Source organism: Scardinius erythrophthalmus (assembly GCF_964197995.2).
Source record: "Scardinius erythrophthalmus genome assembly, chromosome: 3".
In the NCBI taxonomy this organism is placed as follows: Eukaryota; Metazoa; Chordata; class Actinopteri; order Cypriniformes; family Leuciscidae; genus Scardinius; species Scardinius erythrophthalmus.
Genome location: NC_138223.1, coordinates 49415270 through 49436048, shown reverse-complemented (window position 1 = coordinate 49436048; position 20779 = coordinate 49415270). Strand labels below are relative to the sequence as shown.

The following is a 20779-nucleotide window of genomic DNA, read 5'->3' as shown; positions in this document are numbered from 1 at the left end:
CGTACTGGCCGAGCCTACTGGTTCTCGGACTCTGTGTCTCTCCTCGATGGCTCTCCCTTGGAGATTCCAGTCAGAAGGGACCTTCGGTCTCAAGTGGACGGCGTGATCTTCACCCAGCCCAGAGATTTGGATCCTGTGGGTTTGGCCGGATGTAAAACCGGATGTCCTTTATCCTTTCCTGGTCGTCATGTCACCCGCCAGTGACGCCCACTCTCGCCATTGGACTAGCTGACACAAGTGCTTAAGACGCAATCACGCAGGAGCGTTCCCAAAGCGTCATCGACGCATCGTCTCGTTCCCTTCTCAGGGAACTAGGGTTACAGTCGTATCTGATTATCTGATCAGATGTTCCTGTGGTGTGTGAGGTGTGTAGCCTGGTAATACCAAACTCTGCTACTTCGCTTTGCTTCGTAGACAGAGTCTGGCATGGCATAATTGAAAAGCGTTTTCTTTCTCGCGGGGGGGCGCTTGTCTGAAGTTTAAAATCATTGGTTACCCGTAAGCCAATCACATAACGTTTGGTTATGGCGTGTGTTATGCGCATGCTCAGCCGCATCTAACTTCCACTGTAAACACATGTATGATGTGAAAACAAAACCATCGAGCGAAATACCGGAGTGAACATGGCTGTGAACGACTTTTGCAGATTATGTGAAGTAAATCTACGCATCCACGGTACAATCAGCGTCTACGTCACGGCTCTCAGCCCGCCTTCTGTTCGTTGATTGGCCGGCTGTTTTTAGGCCGGAGGAAAACGGGGAAAACGGTCGCTATCTCAGACTGAGTACAGAAGCGAAATGAAATTGAGCGGAAGTACGAAGTCTGACATAGTCAGGCTATGAGGTGTGTTAAGAGTGACTGGATCTGCTCTGAAGAACGTCGGAGCCGCCACGATCACGAATAATCCTGATGTGTGGTGGAACCCCGAGGACAAAATACATAAAAATAAAAAAACGTATGCATTCAAATACTGATAAAAAAAGTAGATTTTTGCTTTCCAAGTTTGTGCCTAAAACTGAAGACCAAAAATACTGAAAAAGAGTATTATATATCAATGTAAGATTACACTACAAAAAATATTAAACAAAATTAAACATGCATTACATCAGTCAGTAGCACACAATAGCAGTCATTCTCTCGCAAAGGGTCAAAGGGAACAAATGAGGGTCAATACCTGTCAATCATATTGTGGCTCCGCCCACAGAGCTCAGGATTGGTTCTTTATACAAGAGCTGTATACTGTATGTGTCTTCATTGGGATCAGAGATCTATAGGAGAGACAGAAGGATTTACATCACAAAATAGAGAAGTCAATATAAACTAAATTTATAGCATTAGTATTATTATTTTTTTTAGAATCGACTCATTTGTTTCTGATTCGGACTGTATATTTGTTCCTGCATGCAGATCATGAAGACATATGATTATACAGATAATGGCTGATCGATTGATTTTCTGCTTCTGTAAAGTCATGTTGTGTTTGGACGATTTACTCTTTCAGTGTGAGATTTTCATTTTTAACACTCCTTCGTTTCTTTCTGTAATAATGACAGAAATTAACAGCATATGGATGACTATATTGAAATTATCAATGTTGTTTGTGGTTCTCACATTATAAACAGGATGACGATCAGGCCCGTCGCGACAAGGCAAGCAAACCAAGCAATCAAGACAACAACTGGTTAAGAATAAAATGCAACGACAAACTGTGTGAGCGCCCCTTTGATAGTCAATGCAGTAAAGTGCAATGACACTTTTATCGGGATCCCCCTCAAGGGGGCCCCCCTCAGTAGTGGCTGACAGCAGCCAGCCAACCAGGTGATCTCTGCTGCCGGCAAAATACAAAACCTCCTCGGCACTCATTCATCATGAAGCAGAATTATGCAAGTAAAACAAGATAGTGGTAAGTGATAAATTACACTGGATAAAATAGCTCTACTTGTCTTGTACAAATGGTGTAATTTTGCAGGTAGGCTAGCAAAAATATGTTTATGTTAGCTACGTTACCTGCCTGACGGCAAATGCTGCTTGTAACGAACAGTTAGTGCAACTTTTTTTTCGAACGGATGGAATATGGTTACATACTGTAATATGTTTTTTTAACGGGATAAGGAAGACGCAGATCTGTTCCAGAATCACTGTTTATCGTATTTAATGACATGACATTGCTATAGCTTTGTAATAGGTTTTGATGAAAGTGGCATAGCATGCTATACTAACTATTCCACCGTGATAATCTATTTACCAAATGGGGGTTAGGAAAACCACACAATAAATTGTGCATCAAACATTAGCTTGTTTTTAAGCATTGGTAGTTGTGAAAGCAGCTGCATCCCTTCCCTTCTAATATCAAAATATGGAAATGCTAACATATCTTTTCGGTAACACTTTATAATAACCATCATTAATAGATGGTAAATTGTTAGTTATTTAATCTTTAGTTAATTGTCATTTAACTGTTAGCAAACAGGGGTGCTTTTTACTTAATAAATACTTTGTAACCCATCTATAAACATTATTTAACCAGAAAGAGGCAGAGGAACATGATTTTTTCATAGCTTATCTTAATGTGCTAGTGTCGGGATATAGTAGTGACAGTTTATGCAAATATGACATTATTTGTATAAGTTACCAATGGATCACGAACAGTTACTTCAAGGTTACCGCAAATGTTCAATTGTTGAAAATGTTCAAATTTTATGCACAGTATGCAACAGCAGTATTTGCACTGTAAACATTTTTTATTTATATAAAGTGTTGGTTGAACTATATGGCTATGCTGTGGTTCCTGTAGGCTTTGCGTGCGTGCGTGCATGCGGGGGGGGGGGGGGGGGGAGGCCTCCATGTCCATTTTGCTTGGGGCCCCCAAATTCCTTCAAACGGCCCTGATGACGATGATAATGATGATGACGAGGATGAATATTGCTCCACATTCCACTGTGATCCCAAATACTTCATGCCAACTGGATCTAGGATGCACTGAAAGAGTGAAACATTATCAGCTAAGATTAACAGTCCAGACTGAAGAAAGATATACAGGTTTGCTCTTACAAAAGCTTCACCTGTGACAGTGACAGCGTCTGATCTCTGAGATCCATGTTGATTGTGAGCCTGACAGTAGAAGCGTCCACTCTGTAGTGCACTGAAACTCTGTCCAGATCCAACAGCTGAGGTTTCATTCTCCTTAAACCAGCTGAAGTTCAGAGCAGGAGGGTTTGAGTCACTGATGCAGTTCAGAGTCACTGAATCTCCCTCCACTATTACACCAGATCTACTCATCAACACTGGGAGGATCTTAAGACAAAAATGAAAATTCACAACAGATATTAGAAAATTATGAATTTATATGTGAACAATATGTAAACGATCATTAACTCACACATGACATTTAAAGTCACAGTATCAGAGTATTTCTCTCCATGTTTATTGATGGACTTGCACTTGTATTCTCCACTGTCATCAGAGCTGATCTTTGAGATGTTGAAGATTCTTCCAGATCCTACAATCGTTCCTCCTTTAATCCAGCTGATTTCTGCAGGAGGGTTTGAGTCACTGATGCAGTTCAGAGTCACTGAATCTCCCTCCACTATTACACCAGATGGACTGATGGACACTGAGACGTTCTTTGGAGGATCTAACACAGGACAAAAATTAAATATTTTAATCATCTCATTTAAACACAATCTCTGTTTTTTTAAAAGAACAAATGAATCTGTACTCACACGTGACATTGAGCTGAACAGCAGGAGAGATGTGAGTGTGTCCGTCTACAGCACAGCTATATCTGCCTGAATCCTCTCTTCTGACTGACTGCAGCAGGAGTTCATTGTTTCTGTCTCTTCTCTCAGTTAATGGCTGTGAGTTTCTGTACCAGATGAATGTTGCTCTGTCAGTCAGAGCGCAGCTGCTTTTACATCTCAGATTGACTGAATCTCCCTCTGTCACTCTCTCAGGAGACTCCACCTGAAGATCTGAACACAACACACACATTATATCTAGTGCTGCTGTCATACACTGATTATTATTCAACATAATGCACAGAAGAAGAGATAAACCTCATCAAAGTCACCTGTGACAGTAAGAGTCACTCCTGGTTTACCAATCCATTTTTCTTCATCAATAGCTGCGTTTACATGGACACTTATAATCGGATTGACGGCTCAATCGGACTAAAAAAGCTTCATGTAAACACCGTAATCGATCCGATTGAGCTCGATCCGAATGAAATTTCGTTCGGATTGAAAGGGGTGGTTTATTCCTTTTGTAATCGGATCGAGAGAACATGTAAACACTTGATCGGATTGAAAACAGAAACTGAAAGGACTGCGCATGTGCAATGACGTTAAATAGTGTAATGACGTATGACGCGCGGAACGAGCTGTTCTTCCTGTTGAATAAAGTGTCATATTAATAAGTGTTACGACCTCTAGGGGTCAGCCGCAACAGGAAAAGGAAGAGAGTCACACTACCAGAGAGATGACGTGTAATATGAATTTTATTGACCATGAAGGGTTAGCGTCAGGGGCAGACAAGGCCAAAATAACAAACAAAACAATCTTCTTTTTATAATCAAAATGACCTTAAACAAAAGAAAAAAATGAAAATACAGTTTAACTTACCTAACTCCCTTACCCATAACCAAAGTGAAAAAGCAATACAAATAAAATGGCGTCTAACCCCCTACATCCCTTAATATGGTCACATTATATACAAGAATAATGACACGCTTATTTAAAGAAGTATCAGGTTGACAAGTTAGAATCGTAATCCAAGGAGTAGTTAAACAGGCAATAGTCAGATATAGGAGAAAACCAGAAGTAGTTACATTCAACAAACACTCAAAGTTTCACTAAACACTATCTCTCTGGCATGACACTCTTAATTAAATAATGGTGAAACGAACAAAGCTGAAGAGAAGCACAATTAAAAAAAGGTACGACCGCAAAGTACAAAGGCATAAAGCACAAAGTCAGCGAGGCTCAAAGGCAACCATGGTGTGTCAGGGAGCGGTCCTTATATCCAGGTCAGGTGCATAGCTGGTCCAATCACAGTCTTCCACAGATTAACAGAGGCAACGCCCATCTGAAACACACGCTTGTGTACACACAGAGAGAAGGCAAGCAGGACACACCCACACACAAGGACAATTGATACAAACACACAAAATATCTCAGGATCCTAACATAAGTGTTCAGTCATTCTAAAGTTCTCATTTCACTCAGCGTCTGTGAAGTGATGCAGGACAACGTCTCACCAGTCCTTGTTGTGGATTCTCATCCACAGGCGTCTGATTTTGGCCGCGGGGAGGGGCATTTTTCCTGCGTGATCAATAAGCAGCACGGCAAAACGGTTAATATGCTCTAAATTATGACCAGAGACGAATTAATATTACGTCTGCTGTTTAAAACAAATAAAGAACCAATAGAGGAGAATATTTATGCGCAAAAAGCGGGAAATTTTATATTCGTGCAGTGTGCGCATGTCAAAACATCAGATCCGATTTGAAACTTGTGACATATAAACGTTCACATCAACCCGATTACTTTATTTATCATTCATGTAAACACCTTGTTCGGATTCATCAATCGTATTGATTTCATTCCGATTGTGTCTGCACATGTAAACGCAGCTAGTGATGAATCTGAAATAGTACATGTGTGAATCCTTCAGTGTCACATGACTCAGTTTGATGGTGCAGTTCTGCTGTTTATCTCCCAGATACTGAAGCCTCTGACTGTATTCAGGGTCCTCAGACAGATCTGGAGGATCTACACCCTCTTGGAATGGGCCTTTTGTCCAGAACACTTTCTTGATCTGATATCCAGTAGGGTATGTATAAGTGCAGTTCATTATCACTGTTAAGTTCTTTAGTGCACAGATGTGTGAAGGACAGCACTAGAGACCCCTAAAACACAGAATTTATCAAGATGAAAATGTTGTTTTATCAGTTAAATTGAGCTTGTGGAGAAGGCACTTTGCAGTACACCTCTTGAACGTGGTACAGTCTTGACTAGAGAGAGATAACTGCAGAAGTGTAGGAAATGAGTGAAAAGTCTATTAAATGTTCTCATAATGTTGGGATAAAACTATTCTTGGAACATTCTTTAAACATTAGAATGACAACAAATTTTTGTAGTCTGTCCCATAGTTATTGTTCCTAACTTTTCTCTTTTTCTCTTTCAATACATTTCTGGATTAAAGTCAGACGCTACACAGCAAAATCCCCTGTGTTTCATTAACAGCGCTCTGCGTGACCATTATTATTGACACCTGAAGTTAATGTTTAAAATCACTAAAGGAAAGAGGAACAAACATTTGAAGTCACCATTGTTCTGATCAGCGTTTCCAGTAGTTGGGTTCTTGAACATTGATAGTCTTATCAGTTTGTCCTCTGGCTCCAGTTTCAGTGTGTACAGAAACACAATTGACAAAATTGACATGAGACAAAATAACATCAGATGATGATGACTGTGAATTATTGGTGACTTCATCAGGAAGTGGACTGATTCACTGATTCTTTATCAATGCAGAAGTACCTGCAATTGATTAAATAAAATAAGAAATATCAAGGGTCAAGAGCATACACTAGAGCAAACACTGTATTTTCAAACTAAATATTTTCAACCAAACATTAACATCTAAACCTCTGTAAATTCTCAATATGAACTTCTGTAGAAGTCTGACAGAAATAAAGTCAGTCTGGTTAGTAATAAGTGAAGCTGGTAATGCTGTTTGTGGGGTTGTTTAATCCTCCTCTGCTGAGATCTTCACAGATTTAATGTCTTCTTTTCTCTTCAGTTGATTTCATCTAAGACTGTGGCTGAAGTCAGTTGTAGTTCTTGTGTTCTGCTTGTTAACAGCAGATGTTCAGCTGTTTGAAATAATGAACAATAAACAGATACACAAGAATGAAGTATGAAATAAAAACAAAATACAGTTTATTTTATTAATAATAATGGTTATTGACCATTTTATTCAAAGTGAAAGCAATACAACTCAAAGCAGTTTCACAGACACTCAATATCAGAATAATAGTAATGAACACATCAGAGGTTTGGTGTCCCAGATCACCCTCATGCACATCGTGAGAAACATGATGTTTTGAGTTTATTATAGTAATGAGAAAATAATTACAATTTTACATTTTCCATTCATATGAAGATCAGATGGCAGTTTTTAAAAGACAGAAACCTCAATCAGAAATTATACATTCACAATAAGAATGATTCATAGATCATGAATCATAGAAGCAAAAGCACAACAAGACTGGATGAAACTTATGGCTCACAAATACATTTTCTCTTATCAGAGCATGACAGATCATTCCAGTTGTTCACAAGATCTTTTGTAGGATCCAGTTCAATGCAGTCCTCATTATTTTTGTTATTCGGCTCATCTTTGTACCAAAACCTAAATAAAATGTGTCAGATTTTCAGTTATTCATGTTATTCATGACCCCAGATGTTCAATGAAAGTTCAGAAAACAACAAATGAGGAGCTTAACAAGCTATTCATCATATTCACAGCACCACCCCAGCTAACAGGGAACGATCTCATAACATTGGCTAATGTTCTGTAAAGGTTATCTCAAAGTTATGAACAAACATTCTTCCAGTAACGTTAATAGTTTCCTCAAAGTTATCTGGTCATTATTAGTGTTCTCAAAAGGTTAGCACAAAAACATAATTTATACATTGTTTGTAGAAGGTTTTGTTCTCATAATGTTGGGGAGAAAATGTTATTAGAACGACATTCTTATAACATCCTTTAAACATTAGAATGACATACACTTCAGATGAATAAAGTTGTGTTGCTCTTTTAAAAGAACATACTTGGAACGTGGGAAAGTTTTATAGCCTGTGCCATAGTTTTTGTTCTCAACTTTTCTCTTAAATTGATGTAAAGTTTTGCAGGTTTGCAAATTAAATACTTTCAAATTCATGAAATCACTATATATTGTCATTTGTGTATGATGAATGTTCTCATAATGTTGGCAGAAAACATTCTTTGAACAACATTCTTTGAATGTCCTTTAAATATTAAGGATCATACATTTCTGGCTTAAAGTCAGACGCTTCACAGTAAAATCCCCTGTGTTTCATTAACAGCGCTCAGTGTGAGCATTAGTATTGACACCTGAAGTTAATGTTTAAAATCATTAAAGGAAAGAGGAACAAACATGTGAAGCCACCATTGTGCTGATCAGTGTTTTCTGTAGTTGGGCTCATAAACCTTGTTAGTTTTATTAGTTTTTCCCTCTGGCTGCAGTATTAGTGTATTAATGCAGATTGTCTGTCGTTCTCACTACTTCGAGGAAAGATTAAGCATGGAGCAAGATTTTTTTTACCAACGTTTATGTTACATCAGTCATTCACGCTAGAGCTCGGATAATGTACAATGTTAACCCTTGCTGTAAAAAAAGGCCAAATTCTGACAATATCATACCATTTTCCATTAAAACAGTAATATACCGTAGAAAACAAAACTAGCCTACAGGAATATACTGTAAATTAACATTGCTCAAAATCGACACTCAGAGGCTGTTTTCACAATCACACCCTATACCCTCATTCACTATTCTCTACATTAGTTCACTAATATAGTCCACTTGACAAAGTGAATGAAAAGAAGTGAGTGAATTGAGAAACTGATGAACACCTGATAAGCAGAATCACTGAAGGACAGAGAAACAAGAACAGAAAAAAGAGAAACACAAAAACTACAATTGACTTCCAGCGACACTGAGTGTGAAACCAGTTTACGATTATTTCTTTCATACATGTATAAAAGTTCTTGTTGAGAATTAACAGAGATATAGTTAATAATAAAGTTTGTTGTCACCATGATGGAGATCAGTATTTGCTTTAGTTGGTCTCTTGTCCCTTGACTACTTACCATTCATCTTTCTCTGGCTGCTGTAACAGTGAGTTTATAAAACACATTTGTTATGGCAAGAAAGTGTCAAGAGGAAGATTATCGTGTTTTTGGCTTTTGTGATAATGTCATAATCATCCTGGACATGTCTGATTCTCTGATCTTTTCTGTATTTATTCTTTGAATTTATGGGTATTTCATATTTAGCATATATCTGTAAATCTACAACATAAAATCAATATTTCTGCAATAAGGTCTTCTGAAGAATATTGTAATCATATAGTGCATTAAAAAACTCCTGCTTGACTCAGACACACACAGACATCAACAATCAGCACATGAATCTCAACAATGGTGACAATCAAAAGTTTCATGTCGCAATGCATGCTGGGTTCCAGGATAATATAAAACTCCCAGCATGCACTGCTGCATGAATAAAAAAATATATATTGCCACCATTGTTGAGATTCATGTGCTAAATTGTGATATCTCTGTGTTTCTAAAAGACAGTGTAGCTCTGTTTCTCTGGTAATGCATGATGTGTAAAAAAAATGCATCATTGTAATTTATTGTTGTGGTTTCACAGTGGTGGTAATGTAACACTTTTAATTGAGGATGAATTCCTTAGTGAATGAACAGGCAATATGATGATTTTGTCATCATAATCATTATAACCGCAGTCATTCATAAACTGTGTGTGTGCACAAGTGTGACTTGCAACAACACAGCTCAAGCAGCAAAAGAAAATCTAATGTTTTATCATCAGCATCCCAACTAAAGCAAGCACTGATCTCTATAATGGTAACTTCAAACCAAACATTTTCAATTAAACATCTTAATAACAACTTATGTAGATGTATGAAATAAAGTCATACTGGTTAATAATAAGTATAATAATGTGTAATGGCTGGAAGTCAGTTGTAGGTCTTGTGTTTCTCTATTTTCTGTTCTAACAGCAGGTGTTCATCACTAATGCTCAACAATCACTTACATATTCCCTTAATTATCTCACTGCAACACTGTCTCAATGTTACTTTTACTCTTTGTAGTGTGGATTTTCCTGTGGGGTTGAAAGGGTTAACAGTGTAAGATAAAAAGTCACACCCACAAAATGTATTTTAACAGAAATAAACTGTAAGTTATAAAACAGGTATATACTGGCAACACTGTTGCCAGTAGTTTACTGTAAAATGTATTTTTTGGGTCACCATTGTGCAGAAGAGTAGAGCCTGAGCTTCAGTCCAGGAGAAGATCTACAAACATTGATGATTTGCTGCATGTTGCTTTATTTAACAGGCGGTGACTGTGTAGTTGATGGTCCAGTAAGTTCACAGTAATACTTTGCTCACGTTATTAATGCATTATAAATTTTAGTTAATACATTTAAATGACAGTTGGTCAATTTAAGGCAGTCGGTTTCTGCAAGTGAAATTATTCAACTCGAGTTTTAGTGCATTTTTACAGTAAAGAACTGCGAAATTAACAGTAAATTACTGGCAACAGTGTTGCCAGTATTTTACTGTAAAAAAAACCCGGTAAGGTCTAACAGTGTATGCACTGTTATTGATACAGTTTCCACATGTTCACCGCAATAAATTAGAAAAATACTTGTTAAATAATTTAGTACAATTAAAATAATTGGTTTATTGATGGAAATGCACTTGTTAATGCTGATGGTGAGGAATTACAGTTGCAAAATCTCATAATGTACCTCAAACTAAGTAGCGTATCACTGAGAAACGTCCTGCTCGAGTCGTCCTTGCGATGAAGGTTCGGGCTGAATAACTAGTTCTTCCAATGTTTCATCATCGGACTCAATTGATATGGTAAAATCGACATCATTGTTCGTTACTGTTTACAGTTTACAGTGTAGGAAGCCTCAGGACAAGCAGAGCTGATGTTGTTATAGCAATGGGCATTTTTGTTTTCAACGTGTGCGCTGCATGCGTTAAACCAATCACAACAGACTGAGCTGTCTGGCCAATCAGAGCAGAGCAGCTCATGGAAAGGAGGGATTTAGAGAGATTGATTCATCTGACGAGTTTGAGAATCATTGAAAATGTGGTGATCTGCAAATGTATTATTATGAGAAAATTAAACAGTTTTTTGACATTTGATGCATGTAAACCTATTGCAGGAGACTCCAAAACAACATAAGGAAACTTTAAAATAGCATAATAGGGGCACTTTAACATAAAGGAAACTGAACATTTTTATGTTCTTTAGAATGTTACAAATCAACTTTCCCTGGAATGTTAAGAAAAATTTAAGTTGAAAGAATGTTTCAGGAACATCAAAAACAAATAACATAAATAAACCTCTAACATAAATAAAACTGGACATTTTAAAGTTTCCGTAACCAAAACAGAATGTTTGGAAAATGTTCTTAGAACACAAAATTATTAGCTGGAACAAAAGCAGAAGACAAAATGCAGAAAAAAAAAGAAAGAAAGAAAAGAAAAAAAAAGAATTTATCCATACAATTTATTTGTGGGAAGTTTTTTTTTTTATTTATTCAATTTGTATTGTGGTTGTTGTGATTGTGTTTGTGGAAAACCTGAGTCTAATTTATAAAGGTTGTGATTATCTACTTTTTTAAAGATAATTAAAAGGACTTAACAAATTAAAGTGTTTTTCTGTGAGTGTTTTATCACTTACCCTTTTTTCAGTGGTGAATCATCCACCCATTTCATGATCCCCTCACTCTCAGAGTCAGACAAACCAATCCACATTTTCTCCTTGACTAATGCAGTTATGAACCTCTGTGTGAATAAAAACTCACTGTTAACCCTTGCTGTAAAAAAGGCCAAATTCTGACAGTATCATGCCATTTTCCATTAAAACGGTTATATATTTGCCATTATACAATGCATTATATTTGTCGCTCGACACTCAGTGGCTGTTTTCCAATCACACCCTATACCCTCATTCACTATTCCCTACATTAGTTCACTAATATAGTCCACTAGACTGAAAAGAAGTGAGTGAATTGAGAAACTGATGAACACCTGAATCACTGAAGGACAGAGAAACAAGAACAGAAAAAAAAAAGAACTACAACTGACTTCCAGCCACACTGAGTGTGAAACCAGTTTACAAACCAGTGTAACCAGTCCCTTGACGTTTTAGCATTATTTTCTCTCTGGCTGCTGTGAGTTTATAAAAAAAGTCAAGAGGAACTTGATCGGGTGTGTTTGGCTGTTGTGATGATGGTATAACCATTCTGGACATGTCTGATTCTCTGATCTCATCCTATGTATAAGCTTTGACTTTATGGGTATTTCATTTTTATCATATATCTGTGGATCTACAACATGAAATCCAACAATATTTCAGTAATAAGTTGTTCTGAAGGATATTGAAATCATATAGTGCATTAAATCATATAGTGCACATATAGTGCAATAAATTGAACTCCAGTTTGACTCAGACACACACAGACATCAACAATCAGCACATGAATCTCAACAATGGTGACAATCAAAAGTGTCATGTCGCAATGCATGCTGGGTTCCAGAATAGTATAAAACTCCCAGCATGCACTTCTTTATGAAAAAAATAATAATAATAAAAAAAAAAATATATATATATATATATATTGCTGACATTGTTGAGATTAATGTGCTATTTTTTTTATATCTCTGTGTTTCTGCAAGACAGTGTAGCTCTGGTTTTTTGGTTGTGTGTGATATGTAAAAAAAATAAAAAATAATGTCATTGTAACTCTCCTGTCTGTAGCTTTCTAGTAATCCTGAAGACGTTGATTAGCTGGTTCAGGTGTGTTTGATTAGGGTCCCAGATAGACAGCAACCATCAAAATAATGTTAAGTTCAGAAAACAACAAATGAGGAGCTTAACAAGCTATTCATCATATTCACAGCACCACCCCAGCTAACAGGGAACGATCTCATAACATTGGCTAATGTTCTGTAAAGGTTATCTCAAAGTTATGAACAAACATTCTTCCAGTAACGTTAATAGTTTCCTCAAAGTTATCTGGTCATTATTAGTGTTCTCAAAAGGTTAGCACAAAAACATAATTTATACATTGTTTGTAGAAGGTTTTGTTCTCATAATGTTGGGGAGAAAATGTTATTAGAACGACATTCTTATAACATCCTTTAAACATTAGAATGACATACACTTCAGATGAATAAAGTTGTGTTGCTCTTTTAAAAGAACATACTTGGAACGTGGGAAAGTTTTATAGCCTGTGCCATAGTTTTTGTTCTCAACTTTTCTCTTAAATTGATGTAAAGTTTTGCAGGTTTGCAAATTAAATACTTTCAAATTCATGAAATCACTATATATTGTCATTTGTGTATGATGAATGTTCTCATAATGTTGGCAGAAAACATTCTTTGAACAACATTCTTTGAATGTCCTTTAAATATTAAGGATCATACATTTCTGGCTTAAAGTCAGACGCTTCACAGTAAAATCCCCTGTGTTTCATTAACAGCGCTCAGTGTGAGCATTAGTATTGACACCTGAAGTTAATGTTTAAAATCATTAAAGGAAAGAGGAACAAACATGTGAAGCCACCATTGTGCTGATCAGTGTTTTCTGTAGTTGGGCTCATAAACCTTGTTAGTTTTATTAGTTTTTCCCTCTGGCTGCAGTATTAGTGTATTAATGCAGATTGTCTGTCGTTCTCACTACTTCGAGGAAAGATTAAGCATGGAGCAAGATTTTTTTTACCAACGTTTATGTTACATCAGTCATTCACGCTAGAGCTCGGATAATGTACAATGTTAACCCTTGCTGTAAAAAAAGGCCAAATTCTGACAATATCATACCATTTTCCATTAAAACAGTAATATACCGTAGAAAACAAAACTAGCCTACAGGAATATACTGTAAATTAACATTGCTCAAAATCGACACTCAGAGGCTGTTTTCACAATCACACCCTATACCCTCATTCACTATTCTCTACATTAGTTCACTAATATAGTCCACTTGACAAAGTGAATGAAAAGAAGTGAGTGAATTGAGAAACTGATGAACACCTGATAAGCAGAATCACTGAAGGACAGAGAAACAAGAACAGAAAAAAGAGAAACACAAAAACTACAATTGACTTCCAGCGACACTGAGTGTGAAACCAGTTTACGATTATTTCTTTCATACATGTATAAAAGTTCTTGTTGAGAATTAACAGAGATATAGTTAATAATAAAGTTTGTTGTCACCATGATGGAGATCAGTATTTGCTTTAGTTGGTCTCTTGTCCCTTGACTACTTACCATTCATCTCTCTCTGACTGCTGTAACAGTGAGTTTATAAAACACATTTGTTATGGCAAGAAAGTGTCAAGAGGAAGATTATCGTGTTTTTGGCTTTTGTGATAATGTCATAATCATCCTGGACATGTCTGATTCTCTGATCTTTTCTGTATTTATTCTTTGAATTTATGGGTATTTCATATTTAGCATATATCTGTAAATCTACAACATAAAATCAATATTTCTGCAATAAGGTCTTCTGAAGAATATTGTAATCATATAGTGCATTAAAAAACTCCTGCTTGACTCAGACACACACAGACATCAACAATCAGCACATGAATCTCAACAATGGTGACAATCAAAAGTTTCATGTCGCAATGCATGCTGGGTTCCAGGATAATATAAAACTCCCAGCATGCACTGCTGCATGAATAAAAAAATATATATTGCCACCATTGTTGAGATTCATGTGCTAAATTGTGATATCTCTGTGTTTCTAAAAGACAGTGTAGCTCTGTTTCTCTGGTAATGCATGATGTGTAAAAAAAATGCATCATTGTAATTTATTGTTGTGGTTTCACAGTGGTGGTAATGTAACACTTTTAATTGAGGATGAATTCCTTAGTGAATGAACAGGCAATATGATGATTTTGTCATCATAATCATTATAACCGCAGTCATTCATAAACTGTGTGTGTGCACAAGTGTGACTTGCAACAACACAGCTCAAGCAGCAAAAGAAAATCTAATGTTTTATCATCAGCATCCCAACTAAAGCAAGCACTGATCTCTATAATGGTAACTTCAAACCAAACATTTTCAATTAAACATCTTAATAACAACTTATGTAGATGTATGAAATAAAGTCATACTGGTTAATAATAAGTATAATAATGTGTAATGGCTGGAAGTCAGTTGTAGGTCTTGTGTTTCTCTATTTTCTGTTCTAACAGCAGGTGTTCATCACTAATGCTCAACAATCACTTACATATTCCCTTAATTATCTCACTGCAACACTGTCTCAATGTTACTTTTACTCTTTGTAGTGTGGATTTTCCTGTGGGGTTGAAAGGGTTAACAGTGTAAGATAAAAAGTCACACCCACAAAATGTATTTTAACAGAAATAAACTGTAAGTTATAAAACAGGTATATACTGGCAACACTGTTGCCAGTAGTTTACTGTAAAATGTATTTTTTGGGTCACCATTGTGCAGAAGAGTAGAGCCTGAGCTTCAGTCCAGGAGAAGATCTACAAACATTGATGATTTGCTGCATGTTGCTTTATTTAACAGGCGGTGACTGTGTAGTTGATGGTCCAGTAAGTTCACAGTAATACTTTGCTCACGTTATTAATGCATTATAAATTTTAGTTAATACATTTAAATGACAGTTGGTCAATTTAAGGCAGTCGGTTTCTGCAAGTGAAATTATTCAACTCGAGTTTTAGTGCATTTTTACAGTAAAGAACTGCGAAATTAACAGTAAATTACTGGCAACAGTGTTGCCAGTATTTTACTGTAAAAAAAACCCGGTAAGGTCTAACAGTGTATGCACTGTTATTGATACAGTTTCCACATGTTCACCGCAATAAATTAGAAAAATACTTGTTAAATAATTTAGTACAATTAAAATAATTGGTTTATTGATGGAAATGCACTTGTTAATGCTGATGGTGAGGAATTACAGTTGCAAAATCTCATAATGTACCTCAAACTAAGTAGCGTATCACTGAGAAACGTCCTGCTCGAGTCGTCCTTGCGATGAAGGTTCGGGCTGAATAACTAGTTCTTCCAATGTTTCATCATCGGACTCAATTGATATGGTAAAATCGACATCATTGTTCGTTACTGTTTACAGTTTACAGTGTAGGAAGCCTCAGGACAAGCAGAGCTGATGTTGTTATAGCAATGGGCATTTTTGTTTTCAACGTGTGCGCTGCATGCGTTAAACCAATCACAACAGACTGAGCTGTCTGGCCAATCAGAGCAGAGCAGCTCATGGAAAGGAGGGATTTAGAGAGATTGATTCATCTGACGAGTTTGAGAATCATTGAAAATGTGGTGATCTGCAAATGTATTATTATGAGAAAATTAAACAGTTTTTTGACATTTGATGCATGTAAACCTATTGCAGGAGACTCCAAAACAACATAAGGAAACTTTAAAATAGCATAATAGGGGCACTTTAACATAAAGGAAACTGAACATTTTTATGTTCTTTAGAATGTTACAAATCAACTTTCCCTGGAATGTTAAGAAAAATTTAAGTTGAAAGAATGTTTCAGGAACATCAAAAACAAATAACATAAATAAACCTCTAACATAAATAAAACTGGACATTTTAAAGTTTCCGTAACCAAAACAGAATGTTTGGAAAATGTTCTTAGAACACAAAATTATTAGCTGGAACAAAAGCAGAAGACAAAATGCAGAAAAAAAAAGAAAGAAAGAAAAGAAAAAAAAAGAATTTATCCATACAATTTATTTGTGGGAAGTTTTTTTTTTTATTTATTCAATTTGTATTGTGGTTGTTGTGATTGTGTTTGTGGAAAACCTGAGTCTAATTTATAAAGGTTGTGATTATCTACTTTTTTAAAGATAATTAAAAGGACTTAACAAATTAAAGTGTTTTTCTGTGAGTGTTTTATCACTTACCCTTTTTTCAGTGGTGAATCATCCACCCATTTCATGATCCCCTCACTCTCAGAGTCAGACAAACCAATCCACATTTTCTCCTTGACTAATGCAGTTATGAACCTCTGTGTGAATAAAAACTCACTGTTAACCCTTGCTGTAAAAAAGGCCAAATTCTGACAGTATCATGCCATTTTCCATTAAAACGGTTATATATTTGCCATTATACAATGCATTATATTTGTCGCTCGACACTCAGTGGCTGTTTTCCAATCACACCCTATACCCTCATTCACTATTCCCTACATTAGTTCACTAATATAGTCCACTAGACTGAAAAGAAGTGAGTGAATTGAGAAACTGATGAACACCTGAATCACTGAAGGACAGAGAAACAAGAACAGAAAAAAAAAAGAACTACAACTGACTTCCAGCCACACTGAGTGTGAAACCAGTTTACAAACCAGTGTAACCAGTCCCTTGACGTTTTAGCATTATTTTCTCTCTGGCTGCTGTGAGTTTATAAAAAAAGTCAAGAGGAACTTGATCGGGTGTGTTTGGCTGTTGTGATGATGGTATAACCATTCTGGACATGTCTGATTCTCTGATCTCATCCTATGTATAAGCTTTGACTTTATGGGTATTTCATTTTTATCATATATCTGTGGATCTACAACATGAAATCCAACAATATTTCAGTAATAAGTTGTTCTGAAGGATATTGAAATCATATAGTGCATTAAATCATATAGTGCACATATAGTGCAATAAATTGAACTCCAGTTTGACTCAGACACACACAGACATCAACAATCAGCACATGAATCTCAACAATGGTGACAATCAAAAGTGTCATGTCGCAATGCATGCTGGGTTCCAGAATAGTATAAAACTCCCAGCATGCACTTCTTTATGAAAAAAATAATAATAATAAAAAAAAAAATATATATATATATATATATTGCTGACATTGTTGAGATTAATGTGCTATTTTTTTTATATCTCTGTGTTTCTGCAAGACAGTGTAGCTCTGGTTTTTTGGTTGTGTGTGATATGTAAAAAAAATAAAAAATAATGTCATTGTAACTCTCCTGTCTGTAGCTTTCTAGTAATCCTGAAGACGTTGATTAGCTGGTTCAGGTGTGTTTGATTAGGGTCCCAGATAGACAGCAACCATCAAAATAATGTTAATGTGTCAATGTTAACTACACTGAATCAACATATATTTTGCTCCAGCCATTAACGTTGCAACAATTACAACAACAATTGCAATTTTAATCATATTTCAAGTGTAATCTTTCTTTGCAAAAACTAAAGTATACATTTATCATATGTATTTCAAAGTTAAGGATTCATTAATTTGAATATAGCATTGGAACAAACACTATAGTAACATCTTAGTTGATGACTTTATTTTTGACAACACATACTATATATATTTAACATATGAGCAGAAATTGGCGAACAAAAGCTTATTTGAAGTGGCAGTAGTACTATTTTACAGTAAAAACTGTATAATTATCCATAACTAATCAACGAAATGTTGTCTTTCATATATCGTCTGTAACATAGGCCTATCGTTTTTATGATATATTAGGGCATATGAATGTTAATTTGCAGTTTAAAGGGCACCTATTATGACTCTTTTCACAAGATGTAAAATAAGTCTCTGATGTCCCCAGAGTATGTATGTGAAATTTTAGCTCAAAACTTCAATTTTTGGGGGCTCAGAAAAACGCGCTGTTTTAGTGTGTGCCCTTTAAATGCAAATTAACTGCTGCTGCACGGCCCAGGGGGCGGAGCCTCACGAGCTCGCGCTCAGAGTCAGGACAAACTCATCTGATAATGACTCATTCGACTCGGAGTCGGACAATAATGCCCACAGAGCCAGAGAATATATGCTGTATGGACATAGAACAGGTATAGTTTAGTTTAATTATGGTTATAACTTATTTGTTCACCCCCGAGCTGCAGGAGTTTGTGCAGAACACCTTCAGGAAACATCACGTCCTGTGCCTGATTCGAATGATGACCAAAATATACTGACGAGTTCAGTGAAGTTTATTGTACATCACACAAAAGATGAGCATTAGTTTTACTCCAGAGAATCTCTGTAAGAGCTGAATAAACATAGTATAAGAAGTGTGCATTAAAGTCTTATCCATAAACTCTCTCTCTCTCCCTTTAACATCATACACAGCGAAGTACACAAAACACTCCTTACAACTAACAGTAAACAAATATACACACCTTTTCAGTGGGTGCTAAATAAACTGGTAAACCTTATATCCGTAAAATGACTCGAAGAGCTGTCATAAAGAGCGCGCCGCGCTCGCACTTTCATTTCTTCCGTGTCCAGTCACGTTAGGCCTGTCGCTCCGGAGAGTGTAAGCTTGATCACAAACAGTACAGATCCATCATTGAGTAACAACGGGAGTAAATGAAGACTGCTTTGTTCATTCTTACATCCATCAACAACACACCTCAATCGCTTAGGAGACATTCTTGTCTACAGCTGCTCAAGCGTCGAACAATGGCGGACTGTGTCCAGCTCACTCAGGGCAGGTCTAGGCTCAAACTGCAGTGTCACTCAACAGTCGTGGGCGGGGCCTGTGCAATTCTACATCACATTGCGCCGAATCTGAGAACAGCTCGGTCTGAGACAGTGCTTATGATTTATTGAGATTGTAAAAAAAAAAAAAACACTGGGTGGATTTTTATCATTCTAGGGTGGTTTTGCTCACACACTGCCAACACACATTTATGTTCAAACACCATGTAAAAGTGAATTTTGCATAATAGGTGCCCTTTAATATGTTGCTTATACAGGTATAAATATAGGTGTAATTCCTCTCAATAACTAATAGTCCGTGAAGCAGACCCCCAAATTTCAGAAATTAGTATCATAAGAGGCTTCCATGTAACAGGTAAGAATGGATTTTTGCAATGTTATATATTATGCAATTATTGATTAATCTATCAAGTCAATTCATTGTATGCTAACTACCATGGATAACTAAACAACAAGTGAAGTCAATTGCCCAAATTGTACATTTGTTGACTGTCCATGTACTGGTGCTTGAGATATCTTTATAATAGAAGCACACACATATATGCAGAAACACACATAAGCATACATTTACTATATTACACGCCTGAAGGCAGACAATAAACATCTAATTAATTTACTGCTTGGAGAAATATGTATAAGGCTCAGGAAGAGAGATTTCCTCAAAAGAAACGGCCTCTCCAAATTATGGATGTCGTACATTGACATGGTATAAATTTTACTGGCAACACTCAGAGCCTAAGGGAAGGGGACTGGCATCTTCTTTTGGCATCAGTAAGGAGAATAATTCCATGGGTGTTTGCCTATGACCACTTAAATTATGCCAGATATTTGCCAGTATATTATGCACAAATGCAATTACTCCACAGGGATCATCCGGGCGCAGAAGAATACCTTCTGAAGGGTGTATTCTAAGTCCAGATAGGGTCAGAAAACCCATTTGGTCGCATTCCTGTTGACCAGGCTGTGGAGGAAACAGTGAATAAAGATACCCAGACACCTGGTGGAACAAAAGGCTTCAGCTTGAAACAATCCACACTAGCTAGATATTATCTGACTTCAGAATTCCGCATATCTTTCTTGAGGTATCTCAGAGAAATGGTGAGCCACAAAGAATGCTGCAGCAATCATCAAGACTTACAGGCTCCACGGAAGGAGAAGGATGAGAATGCAGTTAGATCAGTAGTAGAGCTACTTGAGAAGAACTGGATAGACCCTTTCAGTGGAGAGACACAAGACTTGTTATCCCTCTCAACAGGCCACTTAGCTCCAGATGAAGTTATCAGAGACCTGACAACAGCATTTGAAAAAGGTGACAGTGCATATCAGCTTTTCAAATCAGAGAGACTATAAGTGCAGCACCTATCAAACAATTCCACAATAGACCTCCTAAGCATCAGCTCCCACCATGTGAAGACACTCTACACTCTCAGAAAATAAAGTACATAATTGTACCTTTAGGGGTACAATG

At 36.6% G+C, this 20779-nt stretch overlaps 1 protein-coding gene across 2 annotated transcripts in view; it reads right to left on the bottom strand.

The window, feature by feature from the left end:
* Positions 1–6910: 6910 nt before the first annotated feature.
* LOC308688240 (uncharacterized protein) overlaps positions 6911–20779 on the bottom strand; it is a 35657-nt gene continuing 21788 nt past the window's right edge. The window contains exons 5-7 of one of the 2 annotated variants that reach the window (XR_014029850.1): positions 16761–16864; positions 11533–11636; positions 6911–7410 (exon numbers count right to left, since the gene is read on the bottom strand). Coding sequence is in view for 1 of the 2 variants with exons in the window: in XM_081361187.1 (XP_081217313.1) it covers positions 7278–7410; positions 11533–11636 (237 nt within the window). In the remaining variant the exon portion in view is untranslated. The remainder of the gene's footprint in view (positions 7411–11532; positions 11637–16760; positions 16865–20779) is intronic. The other variant, XM_081361187.1, reaches the window with a different exon arrangement.